This window comes from Protomyctophum bolini, assembly GCF_963924005.1.
Source record: "Protomyctophum bolini genome assembly, chromosome: 12".
In the NCBI taxonomy this organism is placed as follows: Eukaryota; Metazoa; Chordata; class Actinopteri; order Myctophiformes; family Myctophidae; genus Protomyctophum; species Protomyctophum bolini.
Genome location: NC_137873.1, coordinates 23864822 through 23889726, shown reverse-complemented (window position 1 = coordinate 23889726; position 24905 = coordinate 23864822). Strand labels below are relative to the sequence as shown.

Sequence of the window (24905 nt, the reverse complement as noted above, 5' to 3'; positions counted from 1 at the left end):
CTAATCCTAAACCTAGTCGGGACTAAAGTTCCAATCCTACCGCAGAGCTAGCCGTGGGTGGCTTCCTTTCCATTCCTGTCTCACTTTTAACTTTCACACCATTCATTAAGCAACAAGTAGCCTATATAGACATATAGCTACATCGGACTTTTGCTTTACAAACGATATATCAGCACCAAACAAACAAACAAACAAACCAAACAAACAAACAAAAATGCCAATGTCATATTATTAAGCTCTCGTTCAGTGCGAGCGAGGGGCACACCCGCCGCGGGATTGCGATGATCGCGCCCAACGTGAGTCTGGGCGACTGCGCGCTGCCGGCAGCAGCAGCAGGGGCCAATAGCGCCGTGCTGTGCGCCGTGGGCACCGAGGAGACGCCGGGCGGGCAGCTGGAGCCGGGCGGGGACGGCTCGGACCGAGCGAGCCTCACCCCCGGCGGCCACCTTGTCGTGGCCGCGTGCCTGGGCTTCATCGGCACGTTCGGTCTGCTCAACAACCTGCTGGTGCTGGTGCTGTTCTGCCGCTACAAGACGCTGCGCTCGCCCATCAACATGCTGCTGATTAACATTTCCGTCAGCGACCTGCTCGTGTGCGTCCTGGGGACTCCGTTCAGCTTCGCGGCCAGCACGCAGGGGAGATGGCTCATAGGAGACGCGGGCTGCGTGTGGTACGGTTTCGTCAATTCCCTGTTTGGTGAGTGGAAATTATTTGGCGTGTATTTAGGATAGTTTACGGAGATCATTCTGTGTTTATCGACATTTTGGCCATTTCGTTTCAGATGCGTTCGGGGGGAAAGGGATCGATGGGCTGCATGGTGTTATTATGGAGTGTTGCCAGCGCACTGCGTTTAATCAATCATATATAGTTTTCTATTAACGACATTGAGAATTCAGGAACACATAATGTATTTTTTTTCATCATGTATAGATGGCAATCGGGCATCACGTCTTGGCATTAAACTTTGATTTCAAAGCAATATTCATAATGGCACATTTACCCAAACCATGCAGTAGCCTGTAGGCAAATTTGGAATCTGAAAACGCCTTGCACGTTGTTCTTTTATTAGGAGCACTTTAAAGACTCAGGTGTGCGAGTGTCTCCACTCTCCACATGTCTGTAGCCTAATTGACACGATGCCTGATATAGATGTATGGCTATTGTCTCTGTTACCATCGTGTGCGTGCAGGTAAGTCGCCTATACTTATTTATCGCAGTTTTATTTTTTCATAGCTTTTCATATATATTTTTTCCCATCACTATTTATCTTTCTTGGTAGGCTACTGTATGTAAATGTATAATTCAGAATGGTGTGACACACAATCAAACACTAAACAGCGCTCATATAGTAGGCTATCTCCATAGTGCAGCAGCCCAGCTTATAGGCTATATTTTAATAATATGAATTCGGGTCGGGGACCACATGAACTGACTGGGAAAATGATACATTGTACACATACGTTGTCATCGGCGACGCATCTTTTGAGATCAAAGACATTAAGCCTGCTAAGTTAAGGTGAATGTGCGGAATTTCTCGTTAATTGTCTCAAAGTCGTTGTGTCAGACTGTCTCTCTCTCGGCTTCATCATGATGGGCTGTGAAATCACTTCCAAGTATAAGTCCTGCTTCCAAAGCCGCAGACCAGCCAGACACGTGCGCATTTCCATACAAATTGCACCAAAAAGATGTATGGAGGGCATTGGAGGCTGCATGCGGGTCGGTTCGATTAATTTAAATTGCAGATTTTTCTTGACCGTGGGTCCAAATGTTACAGCCTATAATTAACTCCGATGTAAGACCCAGTGGGTGGTGGTTTTAGTGGTTCGGGAGAGAGTGCATCGATATTAGAGAGTTGTTAATAGCTCATTAGCATGGTTTTGAGTCATGCTGTGCTGTCACTGCACTGAGTGAGCCTGTATGGCATATACAGTATGCTGAGGGAAGAATACATGCAGTATAAAGATCCATCAGTGGTGGTAAAAGTACTGACATATAGTGACATTTGTTTTTTACTTTAAGGACAACTTTTTTTTCTCCAACCAAGGTTCATGTTTTATGTTGTTATTAGAGAAAGTTTTAGGTTGTTATTAGAGAAAGTAAAAGATGAGTGTTGACAGGGGGGCGGGGGCATTCGAGCATGCTGCATGGGGCTAATAAATGTATTTTTCTTCTTACAAAATGTTATAGCGATTTATTTTTATATTATTTACTATAGTCCTACTAGACCCCAGGCCACAAACAATCACGGGATCTATACTGAATGTGTCAAACTACTGACATATTGAGCCTATGACACACAGTGTGCCTTCCCCCCAGTATCTACCTTCACATTCAGTAGATCCTGTGATCTTTTGTGGCCAGATGTCATTTATTGGGGTCTAGTAGGACTATAGTATACTAAATAATAAAAAAATAAATTGCTATAAAATTGTGTAAAAGAAAATACATATTTAGCCCTGCATGCTCGAATGCCCCCGCCCCAGTGTCAAAAACAGCAGCAAAAAGCTAAAAAAGCAGTAAATGAGCAGTAAATCAAAGTGAAAGACCTCAAAATTGCACTTAAGTACAGTACTTGAGTAAATAACTTGAGTAAATACTTAGTTACTTTCCACCACTGTACACATGTAGTCAGTATGAAATTCATAGTCGATCAGTTAGGTATTATTGTGTGTGGGACCCTATAGGTGTGTGCATGCATGCGTGCATGCGTGCGTGCGGTTGTTGTAGATCCCTGGGGAATATTTAATGAGAGGACGCTTGTGTGTATACCTTTGTGTATAGGAGTGAAGTGCTGACGCATGATGCACGGTACGGAGGCACACACTCATGTTCAATGATACTGAGAATGCACTTATACATTCACACAGTCAATTAGACTCTGGGGGTTACATTGGGACTGTGGTTCTGTCTGTCTGTCTGTCTGTGTCTGTCTGTGTCTGTCTGTCTGTCTGTGTCTGTCTCTGTCTGTCTCTCTGTCTGTCTCTCTGTCTGTCTGTTGCTGGTCAAAAGAGTAAAAAAATAGTGCGTGTGCTTCTCAGGAGGGGGTGCACGTGCACTGTGGAAGTTGTGTGCAGAAGCATTGCCGTGCAGTCAGTGTGTGCAGTGCAAGTGTGTGTGTGTGAAAGTGTGTGTGCGTGCATGCGTGCGTGTGTGTGGCTGCGTGCGTGAACATACCCAACTCAAGAGATTATGACATGATGTTGCCGGCAGAATTAAGTTGTTTATTTCGGAGGACATGTAAAGGCTTGTGATTCTGACAGTGCCTGATCAAAGATGAAGACTTGTTGGGAATGTTGATGAACATTCTCTCTCTCTCTCTCTCTCTCTCTCTCTCTAGCTCTCCAATCCCGCTAATAATTTCCACACCGTCTGGGTGACATATATATATGTATATTAAACAGCATAGGTCTGCTGTCTGGGTAGGTCGTTTCAGACGCTGCTACTGAGGTTGTTAGACAGGCTTTTTAAAGCATTGGTTCTCAAACCTTTTCATGTCAAGGACCCCCAAATCGACATTTATCAGCCTGCGGACCCCCATTTGTAGGGCTCTAGCAGTGATTCTCAACCGTTTTCATTTCAAGGACCCCCAGTTTGACATGCATTAAGCTATACAGACACCCATTTAACAGCATGTCTCTGGGACCTCAATTTATATTGTAAAATCAATGTTAATTAAATTCTGAGAGTGTACAAATGTACACTTGTACACTTTCAGAGTTACAGTCCCATAATCCATTTGGTTCCAACTATCATTTTTCTGGGAGGACCCCTGGGGGTCCCCAGACCCCACTTTGAGAACCACTGTTTTAAAGGTACCATTTTTCTAAAGGGCATGGCGATGTCATAGGGCTCCGTTCAATCCTCCAGTGGTGGAAAAAGTACTTGCTTGTTTTACTTAAGTAAAAGTATCAATACTGCAATGTAGAAATACTCTCTTACAAGTAAAAGTCTGGAATGAAAAATGTATTACTTGCGTAAAAGTGCAAAAGTATTGTCAACAAATTGACTTAAAGTACCAAAAGTAAAAGTATATACTCATTCTGCAGAATGTCTCATTTCACGTTTTCAAATGTATAAAAAATCTGATCTTTTGAAAATAACAGATCTACAAGCTCATGCACAATACGGTGCATCGCAATCGCAGCATTGTGATCTTGTAGATTAGCTATTTTCAAATGGCTTAATTTCTTAATGTATGTTTAAATTGTTGTAATAATAATCAAAATCTACAAAGTAACTAGTAACTTGCAGTAAAAGTACAAGTAAATGTTTCATTACAGTATATATATATTCCACTGTTAGGTTATTAGCTTACAAATATGATTCATGATGATTATTTTTATGAATTTGATGTATTACCATGTTTTTGTTCTTGCTCACTGTACTGTAAATCGCTCTGGATTAAGAGCGTCTGCTAAATGCAAATGAATTGTCATTTGTAAATTGTAAATTGTACAATATTTGGATCCGAGATGTAGTGGAGTAGAAGTAAAAGTATTGGAAATTGGAAATACTCAAGTACAATACAAATACCTCAAAAATGCACTTAAGTAAAAGTATTTAGTTATTTTCCACCACTGCGATCCTCCACACTCGTCTCTCTGCATGCAGTGTCTGCACATCAGCGCTTAACAGCTAAGGCTTTCTTTGATAATCCTCATAAACCCAGCATGCATGCAAGGACCCATAAAGCTTGCATAAAAGGCCCCCTTCTCACCCGCTGTATAATTTGTCTGGATGTATATTGGTGCCCAGCAGCGGCTCCAGGTCAGACGTTTTAATATCTGTATTTTACACAGAGCAGCAGGTAGCCAAGCCAGCGCACAATAAAAAACATTTCACAACCCAAGCCTCTCTCCCATGGCTCACTATTAAGATGTGACAATGTAACAGGTGTGTAGTGAACATTTAGCAAGCATGGCATGGGGATTTTGAACCAACATTTTAAACCTCCTAAAATAGCTTTAAAGGGTGAAACAGGTTTGCTTCTGATCGGCACTACAAAACAGAACACAATAATAATGAATCACATTTTTATAGAGCTTTTCCAAGTGCTCAAAGCGTTACAATGGTTAATTCTTTCATACATTGGGAGGTGAAGCGACGAACAGTCGACGCCAGCGTCCTCACTTCCCACATTCACACACCAATGGTGGCAAGCTCACACCAACCAACTCATTTGAGGCAATGTAGGGTTCAATGTCTTGCTCAAGGACTCTTCGACATTCGCCGGTATTCAAACTGCTGACCCAGGGATCATTGGACGACTTGCTCTACCTCCACAGCCGCGCTATCCCATCCTTTGCAAACTCCAGCAGATAGCTTCAATCCTTGTTAAAGGGACACTTCACCCTTTTTGCAAAAATATATATGTTAATGACGTTTAGGAGCTTTAGAACACTTTCCTGGGGGTCTTTATGTGTGTAATATGTGGTTTTAGATATTTTAGATTGTAGCAGTGAGCCTGTTGTCTCTGATGTCATGGACACTGGTCTCACTACCTTCCTGGACTACATGTTGTCTCAGTAAGACAGCTCTCCCCCCTATCCACAAGGAGGAGCAGTGCACCAAAGAATTATAGGAATTGTAGTCCAGGAAGGTAGTGAGACCAGTGTCCATGACATCAGAGACAACAGGCTCACTGCTACAATCTAAAATATCTAAAACCACATATTACACACATAAATACCCCCAGGAAAGTGATCTAAAGCTTCTAAACGTCATTAACATATATTTTTTTGCAAAAAGGGTGAAGTGTCCCTTTAAGGATTAAGGTATTGATTTTCCCACCTTAATAAATCAATAGCATTTTGGACAGTGTCCCGTCATCCATCGAGGGCATCCTGCCTAATTGTTTCTCCATTTACATTTAAACAATTAAACCACTGGGATTAGACCCTGGCTGACACATAGACCATTATTGACGAATAAAGGCTCATTGTCAGAGAGACAGAGACACTGTAAGTGGACAGCATTAGCCTGGGAGGCATTCATGATCCGGTTGGGAGCGGATGATAACTTTTACGTCATGTTGTAGTTACTGGTTTGTAGTCATCAGGCCGGAACAACCAAACCAGAATCAGTATTACCCAAAATAATTATCTGTTATCAAGGGCATCATAATTTTAGTGCCCACCCTACAGAATAAAAGCCTTGACGTATGAATCCAAAAGTTTCTTGGAATAATTTGTTTGGTATATCCATCTTTTATTCCAATTCGTAACGACTGGCGAGACTAAAAACAAACAGGGGGGACGAAAACAAAGCAACACCGAAAAGAAAAGAAAAAAAACTATCGCATCCGTAGCCTGGGCAGCATTCCTTTTCGGGTTTATGACCCGATAGGGAGCAGATGATATCGCTACGTCATGTTGTAGTCATTGTTTTGTGGTCATCAGGCAGGAACCATCAATCTGGCACTTCGCTTTCCCTCATACCGATTTTTCTCAATAAAAGCTGCAGGCTACGAGAGCTTTTATTGTTATTCTTCCGGTTTGAGGGAATGGAAGTTCCAGATGATAGTTCCTGCATGATGACTACAAAATAATGACGTATCGATATCATCAGCTCCAGACCGATTCACATAGCAATCTGTAACACAGACCAGGCTTTCCTCCGAGGTTACCTCATCCGGGGAAAAAAAATTGATGTTACCATTTGGTCTAGTCCACGCCTAGACCGGATCACACAGGCGATGTTTGAACACAGACCAGGCAAAGTCTGGTGACGTGAGGTTAGGGCAGCATAGATCATTTCAAAGACCCTCAAACAAACCAGCTTTGATCATAAAGTAGTTACATGGTGGATATTTCACTGTTACACCACATGAGGGGTCCACCCCCAAGTAGCCTATATTATGATAGCGGTTTTCCACCTTTTTCAAGTCAAACAACGTATAAATGGATAGAGGTTGAAATAATTGTGATGCTCTATAGCATATTTTGCTGGGGACCCCTTGGAACCACCCCTTGGGGTCCCCTACCCCACTTTGAGAACCAGCAATTGTCTATAATGTACAGTAAGAACAAAAAGGTTGCAGTTGGCAGGGTAAATAATGGTCAATGCTGGTGGACAGCACTATAAGACCACATAACCTTCAGCTGTTTATTTTGTTTGATTGTTGGGTAGACTGCCGCTTTCTTTCCCCTCATTTAGTATTCCGTGTCTATGAATTATGCATACATTTGATCCTCCATGGATTTGTTTATACAACAAGTATGTCCACAGAGAACATATAGTTACGGGTTTACGGGGGAGCGCTTGTTTTCTCTTTTCTCCATTCTCTCTTCACTAAGGCTGCATTTATCGTGGCTCACGAGCTTTGTTGTCACATCACAGGTTTTAGGTTTACAAGAACATAGAAAGTGAAGAAGAAGAAGAAGAAGAAGGGGTGGGGGGCGGGCAAGGTGGAAAAGAGATGAATCAAAGAAAACAAACAAAATAATTGTCTACACATTTACACACAGTAAAGAGGTTTACCGAATTTCGGTAATACCGCAACAGGAACAGCCACGGTGTTGATACCGTGAGATTTCCGAGCATATAGCGTCGGTGGGCGGCGCATGCTGCGCATATGCAAAGAAACTAAGGCAAAACATTTATTTTCACCACACAGCTGCAGTAGATTGAACAGTTGCTTCCTACCTTTGAGTTAGTGTTGCTGAAAGACACCCAGATCCAATTGTATATTCCATATTTCCATATGTACTATAAGAGTGAACTATAGTGTCAACAAACACGGAGGCACACAGTGACAGTTGTGTGAGCATGCGCAGATTGCACTACCAGCTGCTACAGCGTACAGGGTACGCCATTAAAACGGTCATTAGGGGGAGCCATAGTACAGTGAAATACAGTGGGGAATATCTATTGATTTATTGATTGAATACTTTATTGGCAGAAATGTAATCAGTATAGGGTACAAATACAAAGGGATCACTGAAAAAAGTCCTTGCTGTCTTGTTCCATTCGTCCCTGGCCCAGGATCGAATGGAAACAAGACAGCAAGGACTTTCAATCAATTCATAATCATGACAAATAACAAAATTCAAATTATCATAAAAGGTAAAAATAAAAAAATAAGATATGTAGGCCTGCAGGTTGGGGAACAAAGAAGGGCTTATAAGGAGGTGGGGGTAGTAGTCTAGACATAGGTGGGGGGGGGGTCTTTTTTTTATTTATTTTTTATAAATACCGTGGAATACCGAGGTATAGTAGATTATCAATACCGGCACCGTACCGTACTGTAAAATCTCATACCGTGGCATGCCTACTCAGGAGGTAGAGTGGCCGATCCAGGGCTCCCCTGAGTTACTGTTGAAGTGTTTTCGAACAAGAACAAAGGGAGTCTACCAACACACTTCAAGCCTGGAACGGCTGGTCCGGTGCATCACAGGAACAAGAAGGAGGAGAGGACACTGGACATGTTGAGCCTTTTTATTGCAACCGAAGGTCACAGTTAACTATGGAATCGTGCATTTCCTGTCAGTGTGTTGGTTGGTCGTGTTGGTTGGCACATGACATCACGTGACATCATCAGGGATGGAGCACATGACGTCACGTGACATCGTCAGGGATGAGCACTTGACATCACGTGACATCATCAGGGATGGAGCACATGATGTCACGTGACATCGTCAGGGATGAGCACATGACATCACGTGACATCATCAGGGATGGAGCACATGACGTCACGTGACATCGTCAGGGATGAGCACATGACATCACGTGACATCATCAGGGATGGAGCACATGACATCACGTGACATCGTCAGGAATGAGCACATGACATCACGTGACATCATCAGGGATGGAGCACATGACATCACGTGACATCGTCATAAGGCATGGAGATCCCTGATGTCGTCAATATTAAGGCGGATGCGTGCACGCGTCCTCGCCTTCAGGCGTCTTACTGGTTAGATGCTAGTACAAGAAAAGACTAACGTTTCGACCTATGCTGTCGTCATTAGAGAAAGTGTTACCGAGATGTTCAGTAATATTGGACATATGCAGAGTACAAGAAACTACCAGCTTCAAAAAGGCATTAAATGATGATTTATGATCTTAAGCCCTATATTTTATACCTTGCCATATGACAGTGTCGTGCGGTGAATGTAACTGATCTACAAGATGTAAGTTTGTTCGGAATGCCTAAAATAGGGACAGCAGGTTGGACGGGGTTGATTGTGTCTTTGATCACTGCATTCCTGCTGGCCATGTGAAGTGTTACTTTGACAATCTCTGGGACGATCTATAAATCAAGTTTCACTCTGCTGATGAGCTTGCATCTGTCAAACATTATACAGCAGTGGTATTTAGTATACCCTATATATAGGTGAGATCAACATATGTAATGAATTCTGTACTGGCCATATATGGAGCATGTCTTGAGTGTCACAAGACGTGATGTCACGAGGTGTGCACCATATATGGAGGCATGACACGAGGCGTGACAAGAGGCGTGACACGATGCGTGACATGACTGATGGGAAATGCAGGTTTTTATAGTAAACTCCGACCTACGGTCGCAAATAATCAATATAGAAAAAAGTTATTTCTGGTGTGAAAGTATCTCTTTAAGTATACGGTAGCCTACACAGCGGGTGAATAAATAAGCTATGAGTTACTTTCCTGCATGCACCACGGCTGCCAATATGTCTTTACAACATACAGTATAGACTGCAGATTAAACAGGTCTGAAGCTATCCGCTATATAGCATCACGCAGATTCACACTGTCGTTCCACAAGGAGCCAATTTAGTGGAAAACCCTCTGATAAGACGAGCTAAAAACCCTGGAGGTAGACGGAGTGAGGCAGGCAAACATAGGGAGGCGCTAAAGAGAGAGAGAGAGAGAGCCTATAGTAGAGACTAGAATGAGATAACTAAGGAGAGAGATTGTTGTGCTGCCATTGAGAATGTTTAAGATAATTGTATTCAACATCTTCTGCGTGAATTAGTATTAGTACATGGGTGTTTGTTTGTTTGTTTGTTTGTATGTATGTTGTTGTTGTAACTTGCTTGCAAGCTGCTGGAAACTAATTGCCCCAAGTGGGATTATTGAAGTTACTTTACTTTGAGGTTAGATGTGGCTGCCTTCAACAAGTCCTGAGAAGGGATTTCTGGGACGCTCCACACGTCTTGCATGAATACACACGTCTTGCATGAATGGTAGATGTTTAGTTACGTTTACACTCAGGTTCAAATCCTGCAAGGTGTTACATTCACGCCTGCACAGTGCACACACACACGCACGCATGCACATACACACAATAATACAGTGCATTGTATGTTTTCTTTTATAGGCTACAGCATGCTTTGTTATTATCACCCTTGCACGGGGCTGTGGTTCACCTGTGCTGCCACCTCTCTGCGGTCTATTCTCTGCATCACAACAAAAAACACGAAAAAAAAACATTCTAGCGCTTTGTCCTTGTAGTGCGTGTGCGTGCGTGCTCCGCATGCTCTCGCATAATAAGTATAGTGTATTGTCTCTCCGCCTCCTGCTCAGGGTGGACTATGTGCACATCACCCAGTGGATTAACCTTGGACCACTCTGTCTACTGAAGTTAGACTGCAAACACACACACACACACACACACACACACACGCACACACACGCACACTTGCACTTCATGGCAATGCTTTTCCACACAACGTGTACAGTAGGCTACACACAAACACACTGTACTAGACTTGAGTGTGTGTGTGTGTGTGTGTGTGTGTGTGTGTGTGTGTGTGTGTGTGTGTGTGTGTGTGTGTGTCTGTCTGATACGTGCAAAAATAAATGCACACACACGCACGCACGCACGGACGCACGCACACACTAATATAGGTGTGTTTGTAGATCACATAGTGTAATATTGTAATCATGGCCTAGCAATGATTTTTTTTGTGTTCAAATATGTTTTTACTTTTTATAATTGTCTCAATGTCTTAGTGGCTCATTGTGCTCATGCATGAGTGTCATACTTTTAAAGCATTACGTGTGCAGAACCACCGTATATAATGGCTCTGTGATTGTATTGAGGCTGATGGATATGGACAATGTGCTGCTTATTAAGCCCTTATGACGAGGATACTGTAGGTTCAATGAGTTTCTCAGTTACAGTACATCATTTGAAATGGCAAAGAATCACCACTTCTTATTATGTTCGATCAGTCGTGTAGCCTTAACCCATTAAGATCGACCAAGCATCTGTGTCATTTTATACTTTATTGTTTTAAAAAATAGCAGATCTACAAACTCAAGATTGTACATCTGCTATCCAAAATCGTGAACATTAAGTGCAGATTTGAATATAATATAGATATTTATTTTCAGCAAACATTTTGAACTCTATTCTTTGCTTCTGGGGGTCAGTGGAACAAAATATTGTGAGATGGGGGTCGGCGGCCAAACATATAATTGAATCACTGATATAGCCAACATATGTTTTTCAGATAGATTTAGACGACATTAGAATGGGCCTCAGGTTATACCACATTATGCTCAGCGGCATGGAAACACATACATAAATGCAGAGACCTGCACACACACACACACACACACACACACACACACACACACACACACACACACACACACACACACACACACACACACACACACACACACACACACACACACACACACACACACACACACCTGCAGCGATGATGCTGATTCCTGCAGGAAGGTCAGAGGATGTGTCAGCGGGGACAAAGGAACCAGAACAATGCTGCTCTGACCACAGAGGTTGAGGTGAGTGGGTAGCTAATGAGCCCACAAAATAAATAGTGAATCAAAGGTCTGTTTGAGGCGCAGTAACCAAAACATCCATTATGGATGATGGATATCTGGCTTCAAACACTTTAGCTGGATCAATACGTTGGCCTTGCTCACGGTGGGCAAGGCCCGGCCGCTCCGCTCCCTTGATGTTTCCCAAACATATGTGTATGGTATCTTTTGGTCTGTCTCTTATATCAAAGCTGTGTGTCGCGGCAGCCTCTGTGGAAGTGATCTTTACAGAAATATTAAACGAATTTGCAGTGGCAGATTTTTTTGATGGGGAGGGTGGGGGCCGTGGTGGGATCTCAATGGAATTAATTATACCTCCATAGAATGATCAGACACTTCCTAAAATACAGAGGGGGGGGGGGGGGGGGGCTAGAGTGAGGGGGGAGAAGAGAGTGAGAGAGCTAGAGTGAGGGGGAGAGAGAACAAGAGAGAGGGGGGAGAGGGGGGAGAGAGAGAGAGATTGCGTCATTTCATTTCAAATGTTATCAGATCATGAGACGTTTTTTTTTAGGATATTAGATTTAGCTACTGACCTTGATCCCTCTGGGAGACCAGTTGTTCCCCCTGGGAGACCAGCTGATCCCTCTGGGAGACCAGCTGATCCCCCTGGGAGACCAGTTGTTCCCCCTGGGAGACCAGCTGATCCCTCTGGGAGACCAGTTGTTCCCCCTGGGAGACCAGCTGATCCCTCTGGGAGACCAGCTGATCCCTCTGGGAGACCAGCTGATCCCTCTGGGAGACCAGCTGATCCCTCTGGGGGACCAGTTGTTCCCTCTGGGAGACCAGCTGATCCCTCTGGGAGACCAGTTGTTCCCTCTGGGAGACCAGCTGATCCCTCTGGGGGACCAGCTGATCCCTCTGGGAGAGCAGCTGATCCCTCTGGGAGACCAGCTGATCCCTCTGGGGGACCAGTTGTTCCCTCTGGGGGACCAGTTGTTCCCTCTGGGGGACCAGTTGTTCCCTCTGGGGGACCAGCTGTTCCCTCTGGGGGACCAGTTGTTCCCTCTGGGGGACCAGTTGTTCCCTCTGGGAGACCAGCTGATCCCTCTGGGGGACCAGCTGATCCCTCTGGGGGATCAACTGGTCGGCAGTCTGTTCAGTGATGGAGACAATGTATTAGATTTCACATTCACTGATGCCACTCACAGCGGAAAGACGCCATGTACCTTTCCGGGAATTGCATTTTGATTAGATTTTTCAAACTCGCGGCTTCATATTATGCAGCAATTGGATTTGCAACACTCACTCTGAAAAGTAAAAGGAAGCTTAAGGAAACCTTTAGCTGCTCACTGTCAATGAGGAATGCTGATAAGACACTCATCCAGGGTTTAAGGTGAACCCCTGCAGGACAAATTAGAAAACAAATATAGCTGCAAGCAGCGATACGACGAGGTCAAGCCAAAAAAGCTCTCGAATGAGCTATACGCAATATGAGTGTTTTAAATTACTGGTTGGCGACTGGAGATTTTTTTGTTTGTTATGCTGAATGTTCTTTCTATTGAGATAGAGTCTTGGCCTCATATAGACTTTCTCAAACAGCGGCGCAAAGGCATCAAAGGCATCTGACATGAAGCAATCATGATTGAATTGTAGCAGAAAATAAAAAGGGTCAGGAGGATGCCAACGTGATCCCTTCAAAACTATTAGCACCAATGTGTGTCAGAGGTATACCTTCCCGTAATCATTATTTCATACTATAGTCATTATAATTTAATTCCCCTCAGGTATTATACCTAATACCCCAAAGAAAATCAATTAATGCCGACAGCACTAATCGTTAAAGATCAAAATGACATTAGAGTTGATGACAGCTCAGGAATCAACAAGAGGAGGAGAGGAGGGGGAGGGGAGCAATTATAATAATGCAGACCTCCGTTTCTCAACCAGTGGTCCACAGACCTTTAGTGGTCCATGGCATAATTACAGGTGGTCCATGCGTACGTTTATTGTACCTGTACTTCTTTACTCTAGAATCAAAAATAATGGTGGAGATTCATCAATCCTGAAGCACAGAAACAAAAGGTGTGTTGTTGCTGTGAAAGGGTTTCATTTCACCGCCTGTGATGTGTTGAGTAACGGTAGTGGGCAGATCAGAGAAACATGGCCACGGGTGGCTGTTGTAAGGTGACTGTGTGTGTGTGTGTGTGTGTGTGTGTGTGTGTGTGTGTCTTGTTCTTCAGGATCACCTTTACCCCTCCCTCCTCATCTACCACCCTATCCTCCTTCTCTCCTACTTCCCTCCCTTCCTTCCTTCACCCCTCCCCCTGCCGCCCCTCTCTCTCTCTCTTCTCTCTCTCTTCTCTCTCTCTCTCTCTCTCTCTCTCTGTTCTGCGCACAGAGCGTTTTTGGCCACAGTGCCTCAGCAATCCTTTTCTTTTTTTTTTTTCTATTTTTGGCATTTTTATGCCTTATTTCAGATAGGTCAGTGAAGAAAGCCATGAAACCAAGGGCATGCAGAGAGTCATGTGGGAGACAAGACCGTAGTCAAATTCTAAAGGAGCATATGGTCTGTGCACTAAACTGCCTGAGGCCCCAGGCACCCCTGGGCCCATTACCTTCATATAAGCTTCAAATTCATTTTGTAATTGGCTTAAAAAACAACACATGTATAGGGTTAAAAGGATCAAGACATAAGAGTCTAATGTCCATGCACTCTTTGGCAATCGATAGTTACTTAAGTATGTGTGCAGTTGCTGCTTGCATGCATGTCCTGGTGGTGTGTCTGTCTCATTTGACCAAATGGATATAGCGATCTTTATAAATATTTCACCTTTCACGATTTTATGGCAAAATGTTGTGACATCATGCACGTACTGTAGTGGCATGAGTTGTAATTGGACGGTTTTTGACAGACACTATACGCATAAGCTTTTTAGGAACGATACCCATTGGGAACGCACATCCCTCAGATGCATGGAAGAACGCTCAACCCAATACACGCTCGCCCCGGATCAAATCCGGCGACCGCAGAACAGTATTCCTAAACTTAACCTCAATAAAACTACGCCTTTTTCTAATATTAACCACCTTAAAACAAATGCAAGAATGATATTTGATTTTGTCCGTATCACCCATCCTTGACCTGAAGCCACTCTGCAATGCCGTATGGACCTCTGATCACTATAGCACTTGGACTCCAAACGCGGCAACAAGCAAAGGACAGCTATAGGATGACAGAATGAGAGACAGCGAAGGAGAAAGCAGACAGGGGCAGAATAAAGAGCCATAAAGTAGATATAGAGAGGGAGAGGGAGTGCACACTGTTTTAAGCTTGTGTTTATTGAGTTGTTATGATAGGGAAGGACACTTCTGTGCCGTTTGAGGGCGTCTCTGTTATCTCCTACTACATTTCATGGGCTCTGTCAAGCAGGCATAGCACTGGATATGATTTACAATGTGCTTCTGCCATCCGCTGAGGGGCTGGCCGCAGGGGAACTGAAAATATTTGACGATCAATGCCATGCTTTCATTTTATTCTATTTACTTTTGAAGATAAGGTGGCTAAACATTTGGACAACTACTGACTATTTGTCTTTTGTCTGATGGCTCCATAAAGTATGACATTTTCATTACGGGGTTGACACTGCACGCTACACGCATGACCTAACTGGTGCTAAATGCGTTATTAGTTCAGTGGTGTGATGTTGCACTTGCGCACTGTAGTCTGCTGTGCCTGTGTGTGTGTGTGTGTGTGTGTGTGTGTGTGTGTGTGTGTGTGTGTGTGGTGGAAGAGAGAGAGTGTGTGCATTTTCTGGCAGCGGAACACCCATGGCAATTGGTAGTGTTTCTCGGCGGCATCAGTCCGACACAGTGCGACACCGACGCAACGCATGTCGGACCAAACACTGCCATGGAAGCGAGCTGCATGTCGAGTGTCATAATCCCCCCAGTTTCCCCGACAGCTGCCACCCATTCTCACGGCAGCACCGCGGCTGTTACCAGCAGTTTACCGGCAGTTGCTGCGTGAAGCGGCGGCCACGAGATGTAGCGGCAGTGGATTGACATAATCCCCGGCAGTGCCGCGGCTGTTACCGGCAGTCTACCGGCAGTTGCGGCGGCTGGAGCGCGGCTGCCGAACGCACTGACAGCAGTGGAAAGGAGCTGTCATCCTCCCCCCGGCAGTCCCATGCCGTTGACGGATTGACGTTGACCATTTAGATGTTTTTTTACTTTACTTGAGTATTTCCCATTTACATTTGACACATTTGTGTGTGCGTGCGTGCCTGGTTGAATGCCCCCCTCAGGCATCGTGTCCCTCATCTCCCTGGCCGCCCTGTCCTTCGAGCGCTACAGCACCATGATGGGCTGCATGGAGGCGGACGGGTCCAACTACCGCAAGGTGTCGCTGGGCATCGCCATGTCCTGGGCCTACTCGCTCTTCTGGACCACACCGCCGCTGCTGGGCTGGAGCCGCTACGGCTACGAGGGGCCCGGCACCACCTGCTCTGTCGACTGGACCGCCAAGACGGCCAACAACATCTCCTACATCGTGTGCCTGTTCGTCTTCTGCCTGCTGGTGCCCTTTCTCGTCATCGTGGTGTGCTACGGGAAGCTGCTGCAGGCCATCAAGCAGGTAACGTTATATATTATATATGGACTCGTTAAACGTTTACATAACGTTATATGGACCCGTTAAACGTTTACATAACAACGGTATAGTCGGTGTGATGGTGATGGCTCATAAACTGCAAACGGCAGCATCATGCCTGTCTCTGTGTCTACACCCTCTGATTCACTACTGGTGGAGGAGTTGTGGGGTTCTCCCATATCCAAATTGCCTTTTTTAGTGGTACATTTTGCTGTTTTTGAATTTGAATCCTAAATAGTAGCAAATGCCTGATTTATGCTTGGTTGTTGCACGTAGGGTTTTGGATCCGAAATCGAATCAGTTCCATCGCATTTGGAACAGTTTCATTTGGACTCTCCTAAAGAGTCCCACTGAGAACCACTCAGGCCTCATTCACACGTACCAAACACCAATCAAGCAATGTTTGGTATTTTTTTTGTTTTTTTGGGCCACCACAATGCTTTTCCAATGGGAGTCACATGGTTTGATCAGACAATTGTGTTTGATTGCTGATTGCTGGTGGTGTTTGGTCAAACCATGTGACTCCCATTGGAAAAGCATTGGAGCAGCAATCAAACAGCAATCAGACATCGCACACAGACCAAACATTTGTTGTGTAGGTGTGTACGAAGCCTCAGAGAACCACTACAATAATAATACTGTATGATTGAATTTAAGTTTATCAGTCATTATAATTAAATATAGGAATCATTAAGAGGGGATCGTTAAGTATCCCAACCCTAGTTGCACGCTCGGAGCTTGTAGCTCTGCAAATTTCGGTGTGCAACATCATGTGCAGCAAAGTATATTGAGCGATAATGTTGCATAATGAGCGACAGGTGACAGACAGACTGAGTCACTGATGAAAATAAAGTTTGGGTTGGGGGGGGTTAGTGGCAGTCATGATAGCTCAACAATGTCGCTTGATTTCTATGTCAAAGTGACAAATACGAAAATGTTCCATGTCATACAAATGAGCTTTTGATTTAATGACAGAGGCTCCCGTTAATGTCCTCATGAGACTCATGATTATTTGATTATGATTTATAAACGATGATTACAGACAACATTTATCGGTGGAGGAGGACAGGTTGCCACTCCTATATAGCTGAGGGCATTCTGTCAGTGGCTCCAGGCTGAGGGACACAGTCCTGGATTGGATTAGATTGGATTGCATTGGATTGGTCAAACCAGCGGAATCACTCATTTGCCCCCTCATTCATTTTAATGACCATGGGGATTAAAATGAATGTGTTTCCTGTTGGGAATACCGAGCATCTTGGTTCTCCTCGCAATCATTTAAAAGTATATTTAATGGGTGTTGTTTTCCGTTTTGGCGGCAGCAGGGTGATACTACTTGCCAAAACACGAACACCTGTTTCTTCTCTGGATCAGCGCTTTCTGAAACAAAGCCTCCAGTCCAGCATATTTTAAATGTTCCCTATGAATAAATTGACTTGACTAACTCCTCCTGCTGCCATGTTTGTTCCTGCCAATTCTGGTGTGACCGGGAGCATTATTGTAATAGTAGTGGCTGTTGTGTTTTACACATTGTTGTTTACACGTGCACTCACTCTCTCTCTCACACGCACGCACACATGCACGCACACTCGCACGCACGCACGCACGCACGCACGCACGCACGCACAAACATGCAATAAAAGATCTAACAAAGCTTCACAGAATCATGAAATCTTCTACTGTCCGATATAGAATACAAACATTGTCAACGCACAACGCTCAACGCAGTGAAATCCTCAGTAGAACCAAATAGAACCTTAAGGAACCCTCACATTTAGACACTCGTAAAGGGTCCATTTGGTTCCATTGGTACACAGAGTACACAGAGTTGATGTACACGCTCCTTGACATAATGACGTCTGATTGCCTCATTCATCTTTCCGCGTGCACCTCGTCTGGCTGCTTAATTCACGCTGTCAAGCAAACTAAAGTCACAAGGGAACCGTCATTGATATGAATCAATCTCGTTAAGTGCATATCGACCCTGAAACTATGCCGTCCTGTCCATGGCGACATCATGGATCATGATCTCTAAAAAACCAAGGCTGCAGCCGGAGGAGTAAAGCACTCTGACACCGTGGTGCTACCTAGCGGCCCCGTGTGGACTCATTAAACCTTTACTACAGTAGTTGTTGTAACAGTGATGGCTCATAAACGGTATAAACCTGCAGCACATCCCCACCCTGGGTGCTGTTGTCCCTGTGTCTACACAGTCATCCCCTGATTCACTACTGTGGCGTTCTAGGGTTCCATACAGTATCTCATTGCTGTCGGGCAGATACCTCTTATCGCCCACCCTGGGCAAGACCTACGCTGAAAAGACTATCAGCGGAAGTTGCGGGATTGTGTTGGCAAAACAAAGAGAGAGTAAAAAATCTGAATCGCCGAACACAAAAGTAATATGAAAAATCCTGACGAAAAATCCTTGGTTGCTAGGCATTTTGATGCCACAGGTCACAAAATCTGTAGGCTCAGATTTCAAGGAATGGAAGTAATCAATCCGTTAAGTAGAGGAGGAGACAGAGACAGGTTATTGCTACCAAAGAGAAGCATACTTCATTCTCTATAAACGCATGTATTGCTTAAAGGTTTAAATGAGGAATTAACATTTAATTGCGCCTCATAAAAGAAAATATTGCGTGGTTGTAGTTTCTGAAATGTTTTAAGCTGTAGCCTGTGTGTCCTAATAGTTTGGTATTGCATTCACGATGGGATTTGCAATTTGCATACATAATTAATTACTTTTGGAAACTATATAGGTCACTAGCACTGTGTCGTGTCGGTTTCATGGACTGATGAAGTAGCTACTGATGAAGGCCAATAGGCCCGAAACGCCTATTGGCTGCTATTGGCTATCTGTGACTGCTGCTGCATTAACACACTATTTAGAAGGAGTATTGTTGTCCGGCCAGACCTAGCGGTTATTTTATTATTATTTTCTTTGTGTGAGCAAGCAGACAATGGAAGGTTCCTGCATCGCAGAGAGTTTAGTTTAATGTTATGTTGGGTTCCAAGGCCCTGAAGGGCAGTGTGAGGTAGACGTTGTTTGGTTTGAACACACCATCCCTGACAGACCCAAGGAGTTATGAGGTGAGACTGGCTGGAAGGCTGCATGTGCAGTCTCTCCGGGGAACACCACGCGCATGCACATGCAAGCACGTGCACACACACGCGAGTACACACGCACGAGCAAGAGCTAGTCCTTGAGCAATCTTTCCAGGATTACCGCTCACTGAAATTGTTTGCATCATGTCTGCTGATAAAGAATGAGCTTAGGGAGTTGGTGCATACATGTGTGACTGTGCGTGCGTGCGTGCGTGGGCCGGGCACATCTGTCTCCCCCTATTAGAGCTACGTTTCAGCTGTTTCCAGTGCAATGGGCGCTCAGCCACCAGGGGGCCCCGTGGGCAGTTTTAGTTTCCCCGCCAACAGTGGTCTGTTTGGCTACAGAAGGTTCTGCACATGAACTCATCATTACATCATGGCTTGGTGAACCAGTGTTAATTTTGACAGCTAATTCTGATTTAGATGTATTTTGATTAACAGACAATTTAGTTTTTGTCCTATTTTAGTCAACTGAAATAGTTGAGTCTTCATCTAGTCTTAGTGGACTAAATATCAAAATATTTAGTCTCTGAGTTATAGTTTTGTAAGGGTTCATCTGGTTCCTATACTTTAACTATATCAATATACATTTTCTTTTTTTGGGGGGCGGGGGGGGGGGGGGGGACCCAGGAACCCCTGAGGGTCCCAACTTCTTACTTAAGGCTTTGACGACCTGCCTGGACCTGTCTTGTGCCCCATGTACGCTTCAATTGTTTAAGCTCAGCTGGCACGGTCGCCATACACTCCACTGTGGCTAAACCCACCCTTTAAACAGAACGACCTTTGGCCACAGCAACTTAGCGATGAGCAGCGCTGCGATCTTGTGACACGGGCTCGCCCTTCCACTAGAGTTGTACTTCCCACAGGACACTGATGTTTCTTTCGTGAGGATTAGATGAGAAATGGAGAAGAAATCCGCGGCTCTATACTCACAGTCATTGGATTCCGTTTTTTGGGAAGTGAGAAAACAATCTCTCAAGAGGCGGCTTTAAAATCTGGGGGTGACAAAGTCATTTTGCAAGATAATGAACAGACAAAAGCACAGTGCTCCAACGACACGGAGAGCTGGCACCAGCTGGAGATGCACTTGAAAACACACACGCACACACACACACACACACACACACACACACACACACACACACACACACACACACACACACACACACACACACACACACACACACAGTGGAAAAGTGTTATGAAAAGGCGCATATAGATATACAGTCATTTGTCTTCTTGTGGAGTGCAACCAAGCATTCCGTGGCCACAAAGATGACCTGCATGATCCCCACAATGGGAGATTGTTTGGTTAAACTCCCTGCCCTGCAGTTTGATCCAGTAACGGGTGAACTCTCACCCTATAGAGTACTGTACTTTATGGTACATTAAGTATCGAAAATAGATTATATACAAGCTACATCGCTACCATAATCCGCCTTATGTTGACCTATTTTAGCTTTTTTTTTGCTATCCAGGTGAATTCCTTGCACCAATTCATTATTAATTTTAGTTTTAGAAATCATGACTATGGAAAATGTATTATCCAACAAGCCTATATAGAATGAACTAGCAAGACCCCACAAACGGAAGCTGTCATTCTGGCTTTTAAAACATTTTGTAAAGTACCTAGATTTTACGCCCTTTTTTGTGCTCAGATCTCTACTCTTTTTCAGGAAGCTGTTCGTCATGCATTTGAACATTGTGTGAGTCAACAGTCTATCTTGAGATACTATAGGCAAATCTGTGCATCGCTGGGAGATTTTGTGATACAATGTGTGGTGCTCAAGCCCATCTCCACCACTACAATGTAGAATTGATAGTGTGAAAGTGCTGGGTTATCAATTCCCCAAAGTCACGGATCCTCTCGATGCACTTGCAGATCATGTTTCCGAGAAACGCTGTTAGCAAAACGACTTTCACAGCAAAAAGCCTGGCGGAATAAGTAAGGTCATGGAGATTTAGACTTCTCCTTGAGGTCATCATCTGGTACAATGTGCCGTTCGAAATAAAACACTGTAGAGCAGACTTTAACAGAGCTCTGGCGTCGGCATCGTTGCACCGAAATGAGAGGTCAGAGAGAGAGGTGCTGAAATTCCTGCAGGAGTACAGGGATTGCATCAGCACAGACAGATGCGCATGAAACCGTAGAAGAAATGGGAAATGCCATGGTCTTTCCCCCTGAGAGAATGAGAAAATCCAAGCGCCAGCTTTAGTCTGAGACTTCATACAAAAACTGACTGGGGTGACCTTGCACAGAAATCTGGGCAGACATCTCTAGCCACTGAAAGTCAACATGATAATGTACAGTATATAACAGAGAAATAGCCTCGTGTCAGGGGAGGCAGTGGCTCAGGGGTGGAGCAGCCGTCTGTCAATAGCTGTGACTGTGGCGTCGGGGTAAAGGAGCTTCTCGAGTTGATCAAGATGTTTCTTCCCAACACCTGCTGGCGCTCAAGTTACACACATTTACACTCAAAGGAGCACGATGGAAATAGCTTGGGGGACGTTTTGTTTTTAAAGGAGTAAAACAAGCCTGGGTGAACGAGGCAGGAAAAGTGGCATATAGGAGTGGGAGTGAACCTTGTATTTTGCTAAGCAATAACAGAGCAGAGGGGCGTCGCTCCAAATGTGGTGACATCAGTGTTCTTTGCTGTGCCCTACCGGGGAGGGGAGGCAGGGGAGGCGGGCACATAGGTTGGTGAACCAATAGGGAGCCGGCCTCCGTTTCCAGTGTTAGTTTGATCCGCCCCTCTATGCCCAGAAAAGCACAGGGTTATTTCAGGCTACGATGGAAATAATCCCCCAATTTTTGCGTTTGATCCTTTTGACCTTGTCTTCTCAGACTCGAGGTCAACAATGACCCAAGACCTCCTTGACATATGTTGCTCAGATTGCGATTGAATCTGGATAGGGGTGATCTGGTCAGAGCCTTTGCAGCACTTAAACAGAGTAGGTTGGATTGAATTGATAAGCAGTAATTGTTTCATTCACCATCAAAACAATTTATTTGTTTCAATTGTAACCAACAAGTCACAGTCAGACGTGTCCATGCAGTCTACAGTGCAGACCAGAAACAGGACACCCAAAGCACAATGTTTACTTGTAATGTTTTCATTATATTTGAGAAAACATATAATATAATATAATATTATAATATTGATAGGTCTACTATCAATACCTGGCCAGCAGGTCATGATCCAATTTTTTTTTTTTTTAATTATTATTATTATTATTATATTATTATATTTTTGTATGACCTACAAGGTTCAATAGTTTACAGGACAAAACGCTAAGTTGCCTGTTTTAGTGAACATTTTGGGGTGGAGGTTCTTCCTTGGCCTACTGGGAAGGTGCATGCAAAGTCTCACACAACGACCACTCCTGCAGTGTCCGAAATGTGCATGCGCATACACACACACACACACACACACACACACACACACACACACACACACACACACACACACACACACACACACACACACACACACACACACACACACACACACACACACACACACACACACACACACACAAAGAAGGACAAGACAGTATCTAATACAGTATACAGTATGCTCAGTACCGTTGGCTGAAAATAGCAGATCTACAAGCTCAGTACGCTGAACATTCACCATGTGATGTCTAGTGATACTTGCAGGGCTTGATCCCCGCCCTGTCTCATCGTCCTCCATCTCTTACTTCCAGTGGTGTAAAGTACATTTACTCAACTTTCCAATTTTCAGTACATTTACTTCTTCTCCACTATAAGAGGCAAATATTGCACTTTTACTCCACTACAATTATTTGAAAACTTCCACCACTTCTCTCTCTCTCTCTCCCTCTGTGGAGTCTGTCGTCCATCCCTCTCTCTCTCTAACAGACAGTCAGATTGCTCTCGCTCACCGGGGCGCTCCGCTCCGTGCTGTTCCGACGGCTTCCCGGGTGTAAAAACGGCGGCGCAGACGTCTCCCATCAGGCAGCCGTGGAGCTCGTCCAATTAATAGTGAGAGGATGTGACACAGCCATATTCTACCCAGTCTAATAAAGCGATGCTCCCTCGCGGGCAGAACACCAGAATCAATTTCCTTTTACCACCAACGACTGCTCCGAGACTAGAGGGTGTATGGGTCCACGTCATGGTTTGTCTCCATCATCACTGTCTGTCTGTGTATGTCCCTTCAGACAGATGTGTCTGGGACATCGACAGAGCGTAGTCTCCGTTCGCTGGCGTTGCAGTCTCATTGCCTTGTTATGTCCAGTCCTCCTTGTAATGGCACGAGGTGTTTTGTCCTCTACGTCTCCTGCTCATGTCCCCAGACAGACATCCGGGGACATGTTAATCCAGACAGATGGGCCGCAGCTCCACGCTGGCCCCCTTGTTTACGACTTTGTCTTTGTGTGAAGGTTGTAGATGAGCCGAAGTGAGGCCATTTGAGGTGGGGTTATTAAAACCACTTTCAACTGTTTTGGGGATGCCATTATACTGTAGGTGGAAAAGCTTAGAAAATATTCAAAAAATGTTGGAAATAATAATGTGAGCTTGTAGAATGGAAGGATAAAACAGGGCTTTAAGTGGTATTTTCATAGCCAGAGAAGTATACCAAAACATGCTTTTTTGAATAGTCTGTGTTGCAGTGTGGACGATCCTGCATCACAAATGTAAAGTATAAACCTTAGAAAGTAATGTATTGGTATTTTGTAGGGTTATGGTTTGGCAAAATAAATATAGAATGTTGAACTGGTGATGCACAGTACAATATGTATTTGTCTGTGTGTCTGGAGCTAATTTTGCAAACTTGCTGTAACATAATTATATCTCATGGGTCCTAAATTTGACTTTGTTGGGAACTGTGGTTTCCCACGTTTAAATGCATCTCTAGCCTGGACCTGTGCTGTTTGTCCTGCCCTCTGTCTGGCCACAGTTTGCAGTCTCTCTTCACTTTTGAAGAACACGTGTGCCATTGTCTCGTTTAAAAAAAATAGTTAGAGCTAGCTCGATTGCCTATGTCTAATAAGAGAATCGTGTTTGTGACCCCGCAAAGGTCTATAGGTTCAGACATCATCATATTAGTTCTTTCACTTTCCGGTTATTCATCCAAGTAAAGTGCTCTGTCCTTGGGCAGTAATGGGCACACTGAAGTTTGTCTAGACTCTATAGACACTTATCTCTCTTGTCGGCTCTCGACTCTCTGTGGCATTTTTCCTCATGGACTGTCAATTCTGCATTATGTGGATTATACGGTCGTCACGCACTGACATTTTGCACCTAATCCTGCATGCATAATACAACACACTGATGTTTAAATATATTTTTGGGGGCACCTTAACTAATGTTTATAAGTATATTAGGAACAGCACGCACACACACACACACACACACACACACACACACACACACACACACACACACACACACACACACACACAC

General features: G+C 44.3%; 1 protein-coding gene across 1 annotated transcript in view; it reads left to right on the top strand.

Moving 5' to 3' along the window:
• Positions 1 to 281: 281 nt before the first annotated feature.
• The window catches only part of LOC308326159 (vertebrate ancient opsin-like), a gene marked incomplete at both ends in the record, with an annotated part of 78302 nt that continues 53678 nt past the window's right edge, over positions 282 to 24905 (top strand). The window contains 2 exons of the mRNA XM_080778966.1: positions 282 to 696; positions 16026 to 16354. Coding sequence (XP_080635092.1) covers positions 282 to 696; positions 16026 to 16354 — 744 coding nt within the window. The remainder of the gene's footprint in view (positions 697 to 16025; positions 16355 to 24905) is intronic.